The sequence below is a fragment of the Protopterus annectens genome, chromosome 2.part2 (assembly GCF_019279795.1).
Source record: "Protopterus annectens isolate FY-2018-M chromosome 2.part2, PAN1.0, whole genome shotgun sequence".
Classification (NCBI taxonomy): Eukaryota; Metazoa; Chordata; order Ceratodontiformes; family Protopteridae; genus Protopterus; species Protopterus annectens.
Genome location: NC_056730.1, coordinates 836,657,256 through 836,677,924, shown reverse-complemented (window position 1 = coordinate 836,677,924; position 20,669 = coordinate 836,657,256). Strand labels below are relative to the sequence as shown.

General features: G+C 43.4%; 1 protein-coding gene across 2 annotated transcripts in view; it reads right to left on the bottom strand.

Annotated features, from left to right (window-relative positions):
* Positions 1-20,669, bottom strand: part of POLR3G (RNA polymerase III subunit G) — a 567,212-nt gene that overhangs the window by 334,988 nt on the left and 211,555 nt on the right. For both annotated transcript variants that reach the window (XM_044064179.1, XM_044064180.1), the window contains exon 3: positions 16,940-17,069. In XM_044064179.1, coding sequence (XP_043920114.1) covers positions 16,940-17,069 — 130 coding nt within the window. The remainder of the gene's footprint in view (positions 1-16,939; positions 17,070-20,669) is intronic.

Genomic DNA, 20,669 nt, shown 5'->3' with positions numbered 1-20,669 from the left:
TCCTCCTCTGCCACGAGAGGACTGGTTGTCCTGAGCAGACTGGGACTGATGCGATTTTCGGAACCACATCTTCTTCTGTCCCTTTTGGTTCTTGGAAAAGGACCTCTGGGGCAGAGAAGCGGACTCGACGGCAGACAAGGTCTTCCCGTCTTTCTCGCTATGGACAAGAGTGTCGCGAACGGTTTTGCCGAACAGTGCAGAACAATCAAAAAGGGCATTCGCGAATGACGCCTTAAAGGGTTCCGAGAAGTCACAGTGACGGCGCCAGGCCTGTCTCCTCATGACAAGCCCGACTCCGCCTGCTCTAGCGGCTCCCTCCGTAGCATGAGACAACAGCCGCATAGAGGTGTTAGAGATAGAGCGGAGGGTGGCCATTCGGGAGGAGTACAGATCCTTGTCTCCCTCCGACATGGACCCTGGGGGGGGAAGCAGCGTATTCATTAATTAGATCCCGCTGCATCTGAATAACGTGTGCCATGTAGTTCAAGGCCCTCATAGAGAAGGTCGCTGAACTGAAGGCCCGCTTCCCAAGACGGTCCATCGCGCGAGACTCCTTGCTCGAAGGATGAACCGTGGGGCTCTCCTGAGCCAACTCTTTCTTGGTGGCTGCAGCCACCAACATGGCATCCACAGGGGGACCTCTGCTCCAGTGTGATCTCTCTGCAGGGGGACTCAAAATTTTGTCCGGACGCTTGGGGATTGGCTCTATGGTGTCCGGTTCCTTCCAAGCCCTAGAGGATACGAGATCCACCAGGGGGTCGGGTGGAGGGGACACCCGAGGTAGATGGTCCTGCCTCAAACACCTCAAGGAATACGGACTCATCAGAGGAAGCCTTGGGGACAGACCACCCACCCCTGAATTTGAGCATTTCCATGATGTCTCCAAAGGAGACATCCTCTGGGGGTGATCTAGGCGAGCCTTCCCCTTCATCCAAGTCCGTATCTTCGGTGAGACTCTCAGGGGAGTCTATGTGCCTCCTCTTGCACTTTGCCTTGTGAGGAATCTCCTCGGGGGGGGGGGCTGTCCGAGGAGTCCTCACTGACTGTATCTTCTTCCACTGGAACTCCTAGAGGCGCTGAGGCAGGCTGCCCCGAGGGCCAGATGAGGGGAGCCAGGACCAGATGAGAAGGAGTGCGGGAGGGAGCCGAAGCCAGGACCGGAGGCCTGGAAGCACTCGACAGTGCCCTCTCCACCGCAGCGAAAGCTGAGGGGGAGCCGCTCTCTGATGGATCCGAGATCCGACTCCCACTCGGATCCGAAGCGGGGATCGGACCTGGCGCAGAGAACGTCGGATCCGAAGGACCAGTGTGCTCTGACCGCTCATGGCTCCGAGAGGTCGGGTCCGACAAACTCGAGGGAGCCGTCGGAGCCGACGTGCCCAGCACGGTCGGCTCCGACCAAACCTCGGATCCAACGTGGCTCGGCTCCGAGCGCTCCGAACCCAGAATGCGGGTCGGAGAAGGAGCAATAGGGGTGAAAAAAGGGGTCAAGCTCCCCCCCGGAGGGGGGAGGGAGGCAAGAGCACTCCCATCTGCATCTGGGCCTGGATGAATCTCATCATCTGGTCCATGTCCGCATCTGACATGCTAAAAGTGGACCTCGAAGATGCCACCGAGGCAGACCTGGAGTGCCGCCTCGATGACCTCGACGGGGACTGGATCACCTCCTCCTCGGGTCCCGGGGAGAAATAAGGGGATCGGATCCGAGGAGGAGGAGATCGAGAAGACCTGGACGGAGAAGCCCTCTTGGCAGGCGGAGCCGATGAAGAGTCCTTGGCCTGCCACTTAAGGTGCTTCTCCCACCGCTTCTCTTTCCTGGACTCCCTATCCTCCGGAGCCGAAGCGGGAGGTTGAGTCCCGGTCGGAGGAAGGGAGGCAGGAGTGACCGCTACCGGTGGGGGGTAGCGGGCACCGAAGTACCGGAGGCCGAAGCAGAGTCTGGGGGTAAAAGGCCCACCAGAACTAGTTTCGACCTTCAATCCTTGAGTGCCCTGGGGTTGAACGCCGCGCAAATCACGCAACCCGAAGAGAGGTGTTCAACCCCAAGGCATCTAACGCACCGAGTGTGGCCATCAGCCGGTGAAAGCTTGTGACCGCACTCGGTGCATTTCGAAAAAATGGCTTTAGGGGCCTCCGACGTTACTAAAGTAAAGCACACTCACTAGGCCCCTAACACTCAAGTCACACACACACGCTACGACCAGCGGGGGAGGGAGGAATATTTTAAATTAAATTTAAGCTGAAAAGCTAAAATAATAATAAGTTTAGTGTTAAGGGTAAACCTACCACGCACACACAATCACTCAATCAGAAAGAAGAAAGAAAAACTTTTTTCTCACAAAAACGCCAAGAGCTCTGGAATCTGGCTGTTGCTTGAAGAGCGGCAAACTAGATCTGAGGTCAGTTAGGGTAGGCAGGTGATTATGGGTAAGGGGAGGAGCTAGGAGCTCGGATCTATGCTATCATAGAAGTTGCCGGCACGGTTCCGAGATCGGATCCGTATCCCAAAGGTTGCTGACAAATGAAGTTCCTACTTCAGATAAGAAGTTATGTCTTACCATAACGTTCCATCTGTGTTGTAGATCTTTGTTCATTCGTTACCATTAGGACCTCGGTTCCATCCTCGGAACCGATATGGCCATTTCCAAGCTCATGCCAGCCAAAAATTCTCAGCTAAGACCTACCCATAATGCCCCTCTCCTAGTTACTTCAGATCGAGTTTGCCCGCCCATAGATAATAGATGTAGTAATAGAAAAAAAATAGGAGGCTCCAAACACCCGAACCAGGAGTTCCTAAAGTCCACCAGGAGTCCAGGCAGGGGGAAGGAGGGCAGGAAGTAATGAATGAACAAAGATCTATAACACAGATGGAACGTTATGGTAAGACATAACTTCTTTATCTGATGTTGTAAATCTTTATTTATTACATTAGGTCAGAGTCCCCAGCTACTTGAGTTCTGGGTGGCCCTAAGGAAGGATATTCCTGAGCACGATAGAATCAAAAGATGCCTGTCCTCTGGAGGCGAAATCCAATTTGTAATGAGATATAAAGGTACGAGGTCCTGCCCAAGTGGCTGCTGTGCAGATATCATCCACAGAGGGTCTGGAATGAAATGCTATAGAAGTAGCCATAGATCTGGTAGAATGAGCCTTTATTCTGGAAGGCAAGATAAAGGTAATGATGTTTCTAAGCCAAGAGGATAAAGTCACTTTAGAAACAGGTTTACCCAATCTGGGTCCTGCAAAGGCCACAGACAATCTGTTTTCTTGAAAGATTTAGTCCTGTCCAAATAACAATTAAACTGCCTTTGCACATCAAGGGTGTGTAAAAGGTACTCTCCTCTGTTAGAATGCTGAGGGAAGAAAACCGGCAGGTCAATAGATTGGTTAATGGAAAAGCCAGAAATGACATTGGGCAAGAAAGAAAGGTCTGTACGAAGGGACACCCTATCCGTGTGGAAGATCAAATAAGGACTCTTGACACTCAAGGCCTGCAGCTCAGATACTCTTCTCGCTGAGGTAAGTGCTACTAGAAGTAAGGATTTCCATGACAAAAACTGCAAATCACATGAATCAAAAGGCTCGAAAGGAGAACCTGTGAGAGACTGAAGTAACAAAGTCAAGTCCCCGGGTTCTAAGGGAGGCTTGACCGGAGGTTTAACATGCAATCCTCCTTTCAAAAAGTTCTTGCATAGGCAGTGTGACATAACTGAAGAATTATCAAGATCATTATGAAAATCGGTGATAGCTGCTAAATGTACAGTGATCGAAGCTGAGGCTCCTGCATGCAAAAACAGTAGTCAGGTATTGTAGAATCTTTTGAATTGGCTTAGAGAAAGGGTCTAAGTTCTGATCTTTGGCCCAAATAGAGAACCTAGTCCATTAACTAGAATGAACTTTCCTAGTGGAAGGTTTGTGTGAAGCCAAAAGAATTTCATGAACAGGAGATGGGTTATCAGGCAGCCTGGCAATCAGTGGAAGTGAAGGAACCGAACTGTGAACTTGAGACTGTTGAAAATGCAAAGAACCAAACTCCAGATGAAATAACCATGTTGAAGCAGGATATGTGAACGTAGAAACACGCTGGTTATACACGGCAGTACAATTGCATAAAAACTTTAATCTTCGATAGCAGAGAAGTAAGCGCTTTCACAACCAATAACAGTTGCTTCATCAGACTACATATAAAATCAAACATACTCATTTTATATTTGTAATGCAATACAAACTGTCCAATCACTGAGATACTAATTAACACTTGAAAAAATATAAAAGGGTAAGTACACATTTGTGAAAATGCTTGTAAAAAATATATCTATATACATATATACATCTAGGAAATATATATACACACACATATATGACCAACCTGCAAGTCAGAAATTAATAGGCACATGCAGTATACTTATAAAGAGTAACAAAAAATATAAAATTTGTATTTAAAATATTATAAATTCAATGTTTCAAACTCCTTGATTTGAGGGCAGGTTTAAGCGACATCCTGCTATTCAAAGCAGGAGGTCTGTCAGCATTCAGCAGCAGTATCCACCTCTGCTCAGCCTTCTCGGTTTTATTTCTAGCATCACCTCCCCTCATACTCATCTTAACAATCTCTACAACTAGAAACTTAAACGTATGACTGACACCTTCCTTTTTAACATCCATGGCTAAGGCATTACTATCGTTACAATTTCTTATATCTCTGAGGTGTTCTAGGACCCTTTCCATAAATAAACGATTAGTTTTACCTATATAAAAAGAGTAACATTCTGTGCAGTAACAAAAATAAACAACATTCTTCGTTGTGCAATCAGCGTAGAAGTTACAACTAATGTGAAAACCTAACATGGGGTGTACAAAAACTGCCCCTCTGTGAATATAGGTACAGGCTGTGCACCTCCTGCAGCTATATGTCCCTAGTCTATCAGATGTAGTAGTTCCCTGGGTGTCATTAGTCTTAGAACATGTGTCTTTTCAAGGATTAATTATTTCGGAAGGAAAATTGAGGTGTGTTACCTATCAACCCGTCTAATTCACTTATGGTGGATAAAATATCCCAATTATTCTTGATGATGTCACAGATAAATTAAGTATTACTGGAGAAAGTAAGCGGCATTCTAACTATGTCATCTCTCATATGTGGCTCAAGGGGAACTAGTGTTCCGCTATTAAATGATCGAGGCTCAATGTCTCTCTTGGTGTAGTAAGGCACACACCTACCTTGCCTATGTTTCCATGCTTCTCTGATCTCAAAATCGATGTCATGCTCTTTATAGCCTGTATCTATAAATTCTTGTTTCAACGTGCCCAAGGCAGCTCTCAATTGTTCATCGTGGTTATATAAACGCATAATGCGGTAAATTTGCCCTTTTACATTCCGTTTAGTGTGTTTCGGATGCATGCTCTTGTTGTGTAGGAGATTGTTCTTCCTTATTGGTTTCCTGTATAACGTTGTTGAAATTGAACAGATGTCATCTCTAGCCACTCTTACATCAAGGAACTCAATATTAGTCAGGGAATAGTTATGTGTAAACCTAAGAAAGTTATTCAAAGTATTTATATATTTCAAGAACCCATGCAAACATTCCTTGGTGTCATTCCATAACAAAAAAATGTCATCTACAAAACGTTTATACCAAACTATCGAGGTACAGAAAACATCGTTAGAGAGAATATACTCTGTCTCCCATTGAACTAGCGATAAATTGACGTAACTATTGGCACAGGCTGTGCCCATTGCCACGCCAATCTTCTGTACGTAGTGTTTCTGATGGAAAATAAACACATTATTCTCAAGTATAATCTCAAGTAGGATGCACACTCTGTCATAGCTCATGCCCTTACTTAACAGTAAATCTGTAATCTTCCCAATGCCCCAAGAATTAGGGATCCTGGTGAAAAGTGATTCTACATCTAAAGTTACTAAATAACAGTATCAATAGATTCAAGTCGATCACTCAGTTCTGTCAAACAATTCTTACTGTCCATTAACACAGTCTCAGATTGTTCAAGAATCGGGTGAAAATGCTTTTCTACAAAAATGGACAGTGGCTCAGTGGCCCAACCTCTACTTGATACTATTGGACGCATGGGAGGATTTGTTTCACTTTTATGGATTTTGGGCAGTCCATACACAATAGGTATCACGGGGTGTTCCACCTTAAAATATTCAAAATAGGTTCACTAATCATGTGGCTAGTCAGAACATCAAAAATTCTACTCTATCTATAATGCCCTTAACTGCATTAGCTGATAGAGCAGCGTAAGTGTCAGCATCAATCAACAGAAGCATCATACTGTTGTAATACATATCACTATCTAAAAGAACAATACCACCTCCTTTGTCGGCAGGTCGTATTTCTAGTGAAGACAAATTCTTCAGTTCCTGTAGGGCTACATAATCGTCTGGCGTCACATTGAAAAAGGTAGATCTTACTTCATGTTTAAATTTCTCCCTTAGTCGTCTTTTGCATACTTCCACAAATGTGTCTATACCCGAGTGCGCAGGTGGAATGAAAGTGCTAGTTTTTTTAAAAACATCTTGCTCACTCATATTACCCTTGAACATAGTCTTTAATGTAAGATTTCTGCCGAACATTCTAAGGTCTTGTAGAATATCAGTTAAATCAGCTTTCTGTGCTGGTATAAAACTCAGCTCTTTGTTCAAAAGCTGAAGTTGCCCATCAGTTAACACATGTGTGGAAATATTAAAGACTACGTTTGTTTCACCTTTTTGCCTGTCCTGGCAGGTTCCTCTATGCTGGATTGACGATGTATCCACTCCATTTTCACCCGGCTTCTTGATCTCCCTCTTATGGGAAGCGGATTGTTCAATAAAAAATGTCCTTGTGAAAAGTTTGATACTGTCGCATAATTAGTATTCATACTCGTAGCAGATGGACCTTGTGCAAACTCCCTATGCCTAACTACCTGATTAGTAGTTATATTTCTGTCAGATATAACCTCTCGCTCATGTGAGGTAGTCTCTGTATTCACTGTATTAACCTCCATCTGAATTCCCGTACTCGCGGGTAAGTTTAAAGTTCTGTTGTCAGCATTGCTCTCCGATAAAGACGAAGTCGAGTGGGGAGGGGCTGAATCACCTGTCACACCTCTTCTCGCATCACCATAGCGTCTAGTTGTTGTTTCACGTTGCACAGAGGCTTGTTGCGGTCTGTCCCTAGCCCAAGAAAATACATTCCCGTTTCGGAAATCAAAGCGATCTCTCTGCAATTTACAGGTCTTAGTTGCAGAGTCTCTACTCATAACCATTAACAGCTTCATAGAGAGATTCCATTCTATCTCCTACGACCTCTATCGGTATGTGTCATAGATCTCATTTTGTAGCATGTTAATCTCATTCTGCAACTCATTCTCAGATGGTCGAAAAAAACTCAATAAGTAGTTGCATATACTTTGCACTACATTCTAAATTGATTAATTGCCAGTGTCTTAAAAGCTCTGGGTACATCCGGCCATAACTAGGCATTGTCAATACACGTAGCCCTCTTGGGGCTATATTGTGTTGCAAGGAAGCTTCCAAGTGAAAACGCTGCCATTGCAGCCATTTGAATTTATAAAGTTTGTTTTCAAGCTCATGATATTTACAAAGAAATTCATCATGAAGACCAATGTCATTCTGCACTATACCTTCAGAGATTTTAATCTCTGCAGAAAGCAAGGGGTTTGTGTTGGTATTTAAAAGTTGGTTAAACCGATCGAACATCAGTCTATTACTTGATGGAGCAGACTCCAATACCGGCTGACTCTTCAGTCCTAGCTGGGGCATGTCACTACTCCCTTCTGCCATGTCTGCTGGGGCATGTCAATACTCCCTTCTGCCATGTCTGGAGTGGAACAAAAATAATAGAATTGAAAATGCAAAGAACCAAACTCCAGATGAAATAACCACGTTGAAGCAGGATATGTGAATGTAGAAACACGCTGGTTATACACGGCAGTACAACTGCATAAAAACTTTAATCTTCGATAGCAGAGAAGTAAGCGCTTTCACAACCAATAACAGTTGCTTCATCAGACTACATATAAAACCAAACATACTCATTTTTGTGATGCAATACAAACTGTCCAATCACTGAGATACTAATTAACACTTGAAAAAATTTAAAAGGGTAAGTACACATTTGTGAAAATGCTTGTAAAAATATATCTATATACATATATACATCTAGGAAATATATACACACACATATATGATCAACCTGCAAGTCAGAAATTAATAGGCACATGCAGTATACTTATAAAGAATAACAAAAAAAAAATTTAAATTTGTATTTAAAAATATTATAAATTCAATGTTTCAAACTCCTTGATTTGAGGGCGGGTTTAAGCGACATCCTGCTATTCAAACCAGGAGGTCCGTCAGCATTCAGCAGCAGTATCCACCTCTGCTCAGCCTTCTCTGTTTTATTTCTAGCATCACCTCCCCTCATACTCATCTTAACAATCTCTAAAGCTAGAAACTTAAACGTATGACTGACACCTTCCTTTTTAACATGCATGGCTAAGGCATTACTCTCTTTACAATTTCTTATATCTCCAAGGTGTTCTAGGACCCTTTCCTTAAATAAATGATTAGTTTTACCTATATAAAAGAGTAACATTCTGTGCAATAACAAAAATAAACATTCTTCATTGTACAATCAGCATATAAGTTACAACTAATGTGAAAACCTAACGTGGGGTGTACAAAGACTGCGCCTCTGTGAATATAGCATTTAGACCCGATTCATGAACAAAGTGAGACTGTGTTAATGGACACTAAGAGTTTTTTGATAGAACTGAGTGATCGACTTGAATCTATTGATACTAAATGTTATTTTGTAACTTTAGATGTAGAATCACTTTTCACCAGGATCCCTAATTCTTGAGGCATTGAGAACATTACAGATTTACTGTTAAGTAAGGGCATGAGCTATGACAGAGTTAGACTGTTGTGCACCCTACTTGAGATTATACTTGAGAATAATGTGTTTATTTTCCATCAGAAACACTACGTACAGAAGATTGGCGTGGCAATGGGCACAGCCTATGCCAATAGTTACGCCAATTTATCGCTAGTTCAATGGGAGACAGAATATATTCTCTCTAACAATGTTTTCTGTACCTCGATAGTTTGGTATAAACGTTTTTTAGATGACTTTTTTTGTTCTGGAATGACACCGAAGAACGTTTGCATGGGTTCTTAAGATATATAAATACTTTGAATACCTTTCTTTGGTTTACACATAACTATTCCCTGACTAATATTGAGTTCCTAGATGTAAGAGTGGCTAGAGATGACATCTGTTCAGTTTCAACAACGTTATATAGGAAACCAATAAGGAAGAACAATTTCCTACACAACAGGAGCATGCATCCGAAACACACTAAACGGAATGTATTAAAAGGGCAGATTTACCGCATTATGCGTTTATATAACCACGATGAACAATTGAGAGCTGCCTTGGGCACGTTGAAACAAGAATTTATAGATAGAGGCTATAAAGAGCATGACATTGAGAAGCATGGAAACATAGGCAAGATAGGTGTGCACCTTACTAAACCAAGAGAGACATTGAGCCTCGATCAGATAATAGTGGAACACCAGTTCCCCTTGAGCCACATGAAAGATGACAGTTAGAATGCCGCTTAATTTCTCCAGTAATACTCACGTGGCTTATGACGTCATCAAGAATAATTGGGATATTTTATCCACCATAAGTGAATAAGACAGATTGATAGGTAATACACCTCAATTTTCCTTCTGAAATAATAAATGCTTGAAAAGACACTTATGTTATAAGACTAATGACACCCAGGGAACTACTACATCTGATAGACTAGGGACATATAGCTGCAGGAGGTGCACAGCCTGTACCTATATTCACAGAGGCGCAATCTTTGTAGACCCCACGTTAGATTCACATTATTTGTAACTTCTACACTGATTCTACAATGAAGAATGTTGTTTATTTTTGTTATTGCACAGAATGTTACTCTTTTTATATAGGTAAAACTAATCGTTTATTTAAGGAAAGGGTCCTAGAACACATCAGAGATATTAGAAATTGTAAAGAGAGTAATGCCTTAGTCATGCATGTTAAAAATGAAGGTGTCAGTCATACATTAAGTTTCTAGTTTTAGAGATTGTTAAGATAAGTATGAGGGGAGGTGATGCTAGAAATAAAACCGAGAAGGCTGAGCAGAGGTGGATACTGCTGCTGAATGCTGACAGACCTCCTGCTTTGAATAGCAGGATGTCACTTAAACCTGCCCTCAAATCAAGGAGTTTGAAACACTGAATTTATAATATTTTAAATACAAATTTTAATTTTTTTGTTATTCTTTCTAAGTATACTGCATGTGCCTATTAATTTCTGACTTGCAGGTTGGCCATATATGTGTGTGTATATATATTTCCTAGATGTATATATGTATATAGATATATTTTTTACAAGCATTTTCACAAATGTGTACTTACCCTTTTAAATTTTTTCAAGTGTTAATTAGTATCTCAGTGACTGGACAGTTTCTATTGCATCACAAATATAAAATGAGTATGTTTGATTTTATATGTAGTCTGATGAAGCAACTGTTATTGGTTGTGAAAGTGCTTACTTCTCTGCTATCGAAGATTAAAAGTTTATATGCAATTGTACTGCCGTGTATAACCAGTGTGTTTCTACGTTCACAGAACTTGAGACTGTGCAGGTTCAGATGAATCAGTCCCTGAGGATGAGATAACAGGTCTTGGGAATGATCCAGGATCCACGGACTGAGAATCAGATGAGGCCATAGGGAAGACCCAGTGGCCAATCGTGCGTTAAAGTGTTCCTCTGTGGTTCCCCTGGGGGGGGGGGGGATCAGGGCAAAGTAGCCTCTGCATTTGTAGTCTGGGAGGGAAGCAAACAGGTCGCAGCAAGGCTTGCCCCAGCATTGGAAGATCCAATCCGCTGTTACAGGGTTGAGGGACCACTCGTGAGGCATCAGGATGTTCCTGCTCAGATTGTCCGCAATAAGGTTGGAACTCCCGGGAATGCGTGTTGCTATAAGGAAGCGGTTGGAAGCTATCGCCCAGTGCCAAATCCTCATGACTTCCCGACACGGGGGGGTAAGACCTGGTTCTGCCTTGCTTGTTGATTTACCAGACTACTGACATGTTGTCTGACTGAATTGCAATGGTCCCAGAGGGTAGGGATACATGGAACACTTGCAATGCTAGGAGAACTGTCCTCAGTTCCAGGACATTTATGTGCAAATTGGCCTCCATGGGGGACCAGGTGCCTTGGACAGTCTTTGCCTGGAAATGCCCCCCCCCCACCCTAACAGGGAAGTATATGTGGTCACCGTGGCCGTGGGCTGGGGAAGACAGGACGGTCAACACAAAAGATTCGTTTGTGGGTTCATCCACCATAACATTTCTTCCTTGCAACAGTTTGAAAGAAGTATCATGTGGTCGAGTGGGTAAATTAGCAACGACCATTATGCAGAAAGGAGCCACTGTAGGACTCTCATGTGCAGTCTCGCCAGTGGTACCAATGTTATGGCAGCAGCCATGGAGCCTAAGAGATGCAGTACAAAACATGCTGGTACACAGGTAGAAGGTCTTGGATTTGGTGTGTTACGTTCGAAAGCCTGTGAGGGGGGAGAGAAGAGAGGCTTGACAGGATGTTGTGACGAAGACCGCTCCAATGAATTCCAGCGTCTTCACTGGAGACATTGAAATTTGTCTTTGTTGATTGTAATCCCAAAGCAGAGAGTGAGACCTTGAGTGGAAGAAGATTGCTGGTCGGAGCGGTAAGGAGCCAATCGTCTAGATAGGGAAACACCTGAAATCCTTGTAGTCGAAGATGAGCTACCACACTGCCATACATTTGGTGAACACTCGGTGGGCTGTCGAGAGACCGAATGGCAGTGCCCTGAACTGGTAGTGATTGGCTCCCAACCAGGAGCGGAGAAACCTCCAGGAGCAGTGATCATTCTTTATGTGGTAGTACGCGTCCTGGAGGTCTATAGAGCACATCCAGTTATCTCTCCCTAGGAAGGGAAGAATGGACTGTATCATGACCATCCAGAAATTTTGAAGTTTGATAAATTTGTTCAATAGGCTGAGATCCAGGATTGGTCTCCAGTCCCGTCTTTTTTAGCACTAAAAGGAACCTTGAGTAAAACTTGGATCCTGTCTGGTCTGGTGGTACTGGCTGGATGACTCTTTTCCTTAGCAGCTTTTCTATTTCTAAGGCTGCTAATTCCCTCTGATTGGGTAGTACATCGGGGATGGGAGTTAAATCGAATGGTATTTGGTAGCCTCTGGATATTATTCTTTGCATCCAATGCATCCAAACATCGGTAGTAATAAGATGCCAGGCTGGTAGATGCAGAGAAAAACGACCCCCAACTGCTTCCATAGGAAAGCAATTGGGCTGCTGCTCAGGAGCGCTGGTAGGGTCTGCCAGAGAAACAATCTCTAGCACTCTGGTTACGCGGACCCCCCCCACCCCGAAAGGGACATCTTCCATATGAGTTGCACCCTCTGCCCCGGGGGGGGATCGTTCACCATGAGTGTTAAGAAAAGGTCCTTGGGATTTCTTGAACCACACATTTCCTCCCTTTTGGTTCCTGGAGTAGGACCTCTGGGGGTTGGAAAGGTGTATGCCCACAGCAGACAAGGTCTTTCAGTCTTTCTCACTACGTGTAAGTGTCTCTCGTACTTCAGGTCCAAAAAGTGCAGATTCGTCAACAGGTGCATTGATGAAGGAAGATTTAAAAGGGTCTGCTAAGTCACACAACCACATCCAAGCATTACGTCTCATGACAACGCCTGAGACGGCAGCTTGAGCTGCCCCCTTGGTGGAGTGAGATATCAAATGCATTGAAGAGTTCAAGATGGATTCAAGGGTAGCTAGCTGCGAGGGGACAGTATCACACACATAATCAGGCAGTACCCCACCAAAGAGGGAGACATTTTGCAATTTAGGTCTCTTTGGATGTGAGTAAAGTGTGTCAGATAGTACAGCAACTGAATGGCGAATGTCTCTGAAGCATAGGTCTGTTTCCCTAGTCTGTCCATAGTCTGGGACTCTCTGTTTGGAGGATGGACGGTGGCACTATCTTCTGCCAGTTCCCTCTTGGTGGCTGCCGCCATGACCATAGAATCAACTGTCAACTGCTAGGACCAGTGGGGCTGGTCTTCACGTGTAGATAACATTTTTTGTCTGGCCTCTGAGGGACAGGTTCTACGTTGTCCGGGGCCCTCCAGGCACGCTGCACAATGATTTTAACAAGGTCATCTGCCGGTGGAGTCACCCAGGAAGTAGATGGCCGGGCACAGAAGGCCTGCAGGAACACTGATTTCTCAGAAGAAGGGTTATAGGACTTCCAGTCTCCCCACTGCTTGAGGATTTTGAGAATGTCTCCAAATGAGATGTCATCTGGGGAAGACTGTGGGGACCCTTTCCCCTCATCACAATCAGTGTCTTCTGTGATAGATTCTTCCAGCGAATCAAGGTGCTTCCTCTTGCACCATTTCTTCCTGGGTGGCTCCCCAGTGGGATCTTCTGAGGAGGACACCGGAAAAGGGGTTTCCTTCAAAGAGGGTTCTTGTGACTCCCATGCCCAGGGTCTCGAAATAGAGGGTTGGGAGAGGTGCATGCTAGGGAAGGGCTCTGATACTGATGTCATTGCTGCTGACTGCGAGTCCATTACCTGTATAGCAGGCCCACCTGAGGAGGGATTAGAGTCCGGAACCGGGAGGGACAACCTCGGAACTGGGGTCACACCTCACTGTGAGGAGCCCACCTCCAGGTAAGGAGCTCTGAGAGAACTGGAAGCTGTCAGAGCTGTGGAATAGACAGCGCCAGTGAGAAAATAGGCACCGGGCTAGGTACCAAGGTATGGATGGTCCAAGCACTGCTTCGGGAGAGCATCACTTACACTGGAGCCGATGCAGCAAGGGTGAACGGTGCCAACAGGGAAAACACTGCTGTCGGAACAGAGACAGTATGCACTGGAGTGGAAGTATCTTGTCCTTGGCAGGTATTTGAGTTTTGGAGCCGATGGAGCCGAAGAAACTGTCGACACCATGGTCAGGGATGGTGCCGAAGCAGGTACAATCATTGGACCTGATGTCGGATCCAAGGACAGCACCAAAGTCGGTGGTGCCGAGGTCGGAACCAAAATAGGGGTGAATATCATGGACGGCACAGAGGGAGAAGACGCAGAGCCTGGTGCCGAAGAGGTCTGCGCTGAGGGTCTCGGGGAAGCACGGAGCCGACTCGGTTCCGTAACTGACGGAGATGCAGGAATCAAGCGACTCAGTTTGTCCTTATGTTTTTTGGTTTTTGGAGGGGTACCTTCGACCCAGATAGAGCCTCCGAAAAAGGTGTCTTGAGTAATCCATTTTTCCTTATGTTTTTTGGTCTTTGGAGGGGGGTGAGACCTCCGACCCAGACAGAGCCTCTGAAAAAGGTGTCGAGTAATCCTTTTAAGATAAGGATATTTTTACTTTCTGCTACTGTACAATTACTAAAACTAGCACAAATGTCACAGTCAGCTTTAATATGATCCACGCCCAAACAGTAGACACAACGAACATGTGTATCTGAGTTAGGCATCTTACATACACACTTGTCACACTGTTTAAATCCCAACTTAGCTTTGTCTGACATAGTAAGGCAACAAGGCTATCCTATAGAAAAATTAAGGGAGAAAATACCAATGATGTTATTTTAAAAAATACCACTAGTAAAAAGGAAAGGCCTGTCAAAGACAGGAGAGAGGGACAGTATCAATAAAGGTAAAAAATTGAATTACCAAGGAAAAGGGTAGGAAATAGGCCTAGGTTATAGGCGACAGTGAGAAAGGGCTAACTTGACTAAAAATTAAATAATTTTGAAACTGCCTTAAAATTAACAAATTTCTACTTAGCTCTGAGAGAGATGGCTAGCACGTCTAACTAGGAACATGGCAAACAAGATCTGGAGTAACTAGGAGAGGGGCATTATGGGTAGGTCTTAGCTGAGAGTCTTTGGCTGGCATGAGCGTGGAAATGCCCGTATCGGTTCCGAGGATGGAACCGAGGTCCTAATGGTAATGAATAAACAAAGATTTACAACATCAGATACAATGTTTCTGTGTAGGTGGCATTTCACCTGAAAACTACAAGGCCAAATTAAACAAGTTGTAAGATATTATTAAACAACAAGAAAGCCTGCACACTTGCAGTGTAGCATTCCGCAGCTCCAAGGTGGAAGATGCAACTACTAACAAACCATGAAACAAAGTTCGTAAAATGGGCAAGAATTAATAAAATAAAAAAAATGCATCAATAGATTTAGTTAACCACTTTTGTCCTTATATCGGATTTCTTCAGAAATGTTCTGAAGAAGCCCAATGTTATTAGGATGAATGTGCGTAGTTAAATCTATTGATGTGTTTCTTTAATTAAATTTTGCCCATTTTACGAACTTTAATCGTTTCATGGTTTACTGGTATTTGCACCTTAAACCTTGGAGCTGCAGAATGCTATGATGCAATTGTGCAGGTTTTCTAGGTGTTTAAAAGTGACTTTATTCTGCATATGTCCTCCTTGGTTTGGTTACTTATAAATTACCCAGCCTTCAAAAGGAGAGGAAAGTACCTGATAGATGAAGTTTCAACCATCATTTCAACAAGGTGAAGTAATGCCTGACTAGCAAAGGCAGCACATGCACAAACACACTATGCAAGTCAGTTGACTAAAATAATATCAGCTCATAAAGCTGTGCCTCAATTCAATATCAGGCACAATGAGCAACATACAAATGTAATTTTAGGAACTTTCACTTCCTGACTCCAGATGATTCCACTGAAGTACAGTTATAAATAAACAAATTCCTTCCCAATCCATATATACCCAGACTGGTAAGCTTGTCCAGGTACTAAAGTTGACTATATAGTTGGAAGAAAACAAAATTGGCAAGATGCCAAGGGAACATACTAGATAAAGAAAATGCAACAATCTTAAAATAAATGTTTGTAGCCAATTTGTGAATACATTACAGCGATGGATTATTTAAATTTACTTCAGAAATCATATAATCTATCCTTATCCAAGTGTGTGCATGTATGTTTCTCTATCAGAAGGGCATGACCTGACACTGTGTTCTAGCACTTAAAAATTAAACTGCAAGGTCTAAAAATAGCAACAAAAAATTAAAACTCACTTTTGCCTATTTTAAGCCTTAGACTTTCAACAAGCAACCATACAGCAGGCTCATATTTACAAAAATATGCATATATAAATGAAATAAGTGTGTGTGTGTAAGTAAATATATAGATTGATAGATGAATATATGAGACATGTTCACATTTGAAAAATATACATTCAAATTAATTTCAAGAATATATTCACACACATCCAACATTCTGACACACACATATACGACACTTGGTCAGGCAATCACTAGTCAATGCACACACAGGCCCCTCCTGCTTGTGGTAGCAACTCCCATGATTTTACTACAACCAATGAGAAACCGTCAATGTTTGTATACACTCTTCTCATTTTTTTTAACTTCGAGGTATGCAAAGTAGTACTGCTGTAGGAGTACAGAGAAACTGGAGTGCAAGTATGACTGCCTACTATACATTAGACCAGAAATGTCATATTTTAATGGTGATAACTGGGAAAGAGGAAGAAAGAAGGCAAAGGTGTGTGTGTGTATGTATTTATAACAGCAATGAAAAATTCACTAGATCAGGGGGAGACAGACTGGAACATTACCCCTTGCTGCTCCCAAGAGTTGTGAAAACAACATATATACAAAGCAAAAAGTATCTACACTATGCAATACAACTCTAAATTTCAACAGTCTGCAAGGTTTCAGTCTTGGTGCATGCAATGATTTACTTTAGTATCACCTCAAAAGTGTTTAATGGGGGGGGGGGGACTTATAACCTGGTCTCTCTCTTTGTACTTCCATGAAATAAGGCAGTTGTTTCATAGTTCCTCTGAGTTCCTGCTTTAGGGCAAGCATGTATTCCACATCTTCTCCAGTTTTCAAAGGCACAGGTTTGAAGTCTACAGACTGTAATGAAAAATTCACATTAGTTATAAAACATACCATGCAGTAAACATGAAGCAGAGAATAAAACCTACAAAATAATAAACGTTTCATTCTCTAGAGAAAGGTAGACAAAATGTGCCAAAAACTGAGATTAATTAAGCTGAGCAGCCTTGTACAAAGACACAATGTTAGATTGTCTATTATTTTCAAATATAAATTTGGACAATGCTCATTCATGAATACATTAACCGGAGAGATCAGTAACCCCAACACATTATCACTTATAAAGCTAAATTAGTATTGTTTATTCCTTAGAAAACAGACACAAGCAGATTAAACTAACATGTCCAGCAGGGGGGCATATCATGTGTGGAAATTAATTTCTCCCTCTAGAATGACAGCCAAGTTTGGGTTCAGATTCAGAAGCATGGCTAAGCAACCAAAATGGTGAGTTAGCCTGCTTTACTATGTTGACACAAACTTATTAAAGTTGAACTGCCACAGTCCATCTAATGAAGACAGATTTAGGTTCATAGATAGGTACTAGGCTATTGGCCCTAAGGCCTATATAAGCCTAGCCAAACAGTACCCTGGCTTTTGCCACCCAAGAAAATTATTTTCCTGTGACCCTGTCAAGCAGAGACACAGAAGTGACCCCGGGGTGAATTTCTGTGGCCTTTCCAGTTGTTGTAGATGTCTTGTGAGGTACATATCAAAAGGGGCGTTCTACTCTATAATGGGTCTAATGAGTGATAAGTAGACGGGAACAATGACCTCTTTTTTTCTGGATGAGAAACCTTTTGTGATGAGGTGTGCCACGTAGAAGGATTTCCCGACTACTGTGGCGATGTGATTATTAAAGGAGAGACTACTGTCCACCTGTGTCTCAAGGTCTCTTTATCACACTTTCGGTGTTAAGTAGACTACTGCCTATGTGGTAGTTCATGGGGACAGAGTTTTTACCAAAAGGGATGACAATGCACTTTTTGGCATTGAGCTTGAGGCCATGGCTTTGACACCAGGCATCAGTCTCAGTGAGGCCCTTTTGTAGGATGTCCACATCGTTAGGAGTTTTGATTATGGATCCAGGTTTGCAGTCATGTGCAGATTTTGTTAGCCAAAGACCTTCTGTGTTAGCCTGTACTTTAGAGAAGTAGATACCAAACAGGAGAGGACCTAGGACTGAACCCTGTGGTACTCCATGTGTCACTGGTCTGAAGTTGGATGTAGAGTCTGCTACTTTCACAGTGTGGGTTGCGTCGGTGAGCCAGGTGGCAACCCATCTTGTGACACAGGGATTTATACCTAGTTTAGTGAGTTTGTCTATAATTCCAGAGTGGGGGATGGTGAAGAAAGCCTTGGCGAGATCTAGATAAGCTGTGTGAACCACCTTACCCTCATCTACGGCTTTGGTGACCACTTCAAACAAGTCTATCAGGTTTAGGAGACATGATCTGCCTTTTACAAACCCGAACTGGGTAGTGTCCAGAGTTTGGAGATTACCAATGTCATTGTTTATAAGTTCCATGATGATACGCTCCATAGCCTTGCAGATCAGTCTCGTCAGGCTATTTGGGCGGTAGTTCCCAAGGTCTGCAGTGGCTCCCCCTTTGTGGAGTGGGATAACCGTTGCTGTGCACCATTCAGTGGGCACTAATCCTGAGGGGAGGGTATGATTGAATATGGTACTTAGGTGGGGTGCCAGTTCGTTATGTAGTTCATGTAGAACGCAGCCTGGGATGTTGTCAGGTCCCATTGATGCTGTGTTCTTGGCTTTGGAGAGTGTGTTTTTTACCTGTGCAGCTGTGATTACAGGTACCTTGCATTCTTCCGGTATAGAGATGGGCGCTTTAGGGGATGAGAGAGAGGTAAAGTTAGCACTGAACCTATCTGCCAGGATGTTGGCAATATCAGTTGGTTCTGTATATTTAGTGCCATTGTGCTGTAACTCAGAGCAGATCTGAGTGTTGCCATTGAGATTCTTGACATAGCTATAGAATGCTTTGTGGTTGTCTTCAGAATCCGTGGCGATTTTGTTTTCGTAACTAGATTTGAAGGATTTTATGAGGGATCTCAGCTTCTTAATGAGACTGACCACGGAGTTCCTCCAATCATGGGATTTTACTCTTTTTTGCAACAGTTTCTTTCTTCTGTTGTAGTTTGTTTACAGCAGGGGACGACCAGATTGTCTTCCTTTTTTTGGAGGATAGCATCTTGGTTCTTTAGGGATTGCACAATCCATGCACTCGTGTAAGTGCTTATAAAGTGCAATTGTATAGGATTCAGCAGTCGTACCTCTATTGTCTGTCAGCATGGGTGTCGTGAAGTTTGCCACTTCTGTCTTAAAAAGCATGAAGATGGCTTTGGAGAAATTTTTTACGGTGGTTTCCCTATTGGGGGGTGGTGGTGGGATGTGGATGTCTAGGGTGATTTGCTTGTGGTCGGATCTGACCAATGAGGAACTGACCTCTGGTGTGGAACACCGGTTGCCCAAGTTGGTAAAGACCAGGTCTAGGATATTGCTGCCCCTGATAGGGGTGTGGATAAGTTGATCCAAGGCATTGGAATTTATGAATTCCAGAAAATGTTGAGCACAAGAGTTGGTACATGAGTAGATTTCCCAGTTAATGGTGGGGTAGTTGAAATCGCCCATTATTAGGGTGTTAGGTTGTACCCTAATATTTTCCAGTATATCAAGAAATGAGGAGTGGGAATCCTGGGACATGGTGGGGGATCTGTAGCAAGCTACAATTTGCATTGCTGTCATGCCCAGAGTTAGTTGCACTTGGATAATCTCAGATGCATAATGCTGAGCAACTAGCCTGGAGGTGTGGATATCCTTAATGAATATGGACACGCCTCCACCATTAGTGCTTCTGTCCAGGTTAGGTGGCCGAAAGGTGTGTTATGAATTATAGCCTGGTAATGCAGGGGTGCTCTCTGGAGCCTTGAACCAGGTCTCTGTCACTGCACAGATGTCGATGTTCTCCATTTTAAGGAGTGCCTCGAGTGAGTGCATTTTGAGGTTTAGACTGCATTAAGTAGCATTACCCTCAGATTTTGCTTGCTTGTACTGGTTATGATGGTGAATTTGTCATTTGAATCTTGCCTAAAAAAGGCACTATAGGGGTGGCAAGAGCCTTAGCCAGTATCCAGAATCCCAAGGGCGACAGGTGCAGACCATCTCTGGCAAAGCATCGTGGTTTGTCGATCATGTCATCTCAGGCAGACAGATACTGGATCCCCTTAGAATGACACCAGAAGCTTAGCATTTGTTGAAGTCAATCATTTTGTCCTTGTACTGTGGTATCATTCTGGGTGATGGCAGGATGCTACTCAGGGCTAGGGTCATACCTGCCTGGGCTACAAGATCAGAAAGCTCCTCCATGTCTCTTTTCATGTAGTCCAGATATGTATGTCTCAGGTTATTCACACCAACATGGACAATGACAGAGTCATATTTGTACTTGCTGTGGAGTGACCTGAGTGCATGCATTATGTGGTGGATCCTGGCACCTGACAGGCAGCTGACAGTAACGTTCACTTTGTTTAGCCTGGTGAGTGGAACATCAGTGTGCCTGACTATAGAGACTTTGATTACATATCCACAAAAAAAGTGTT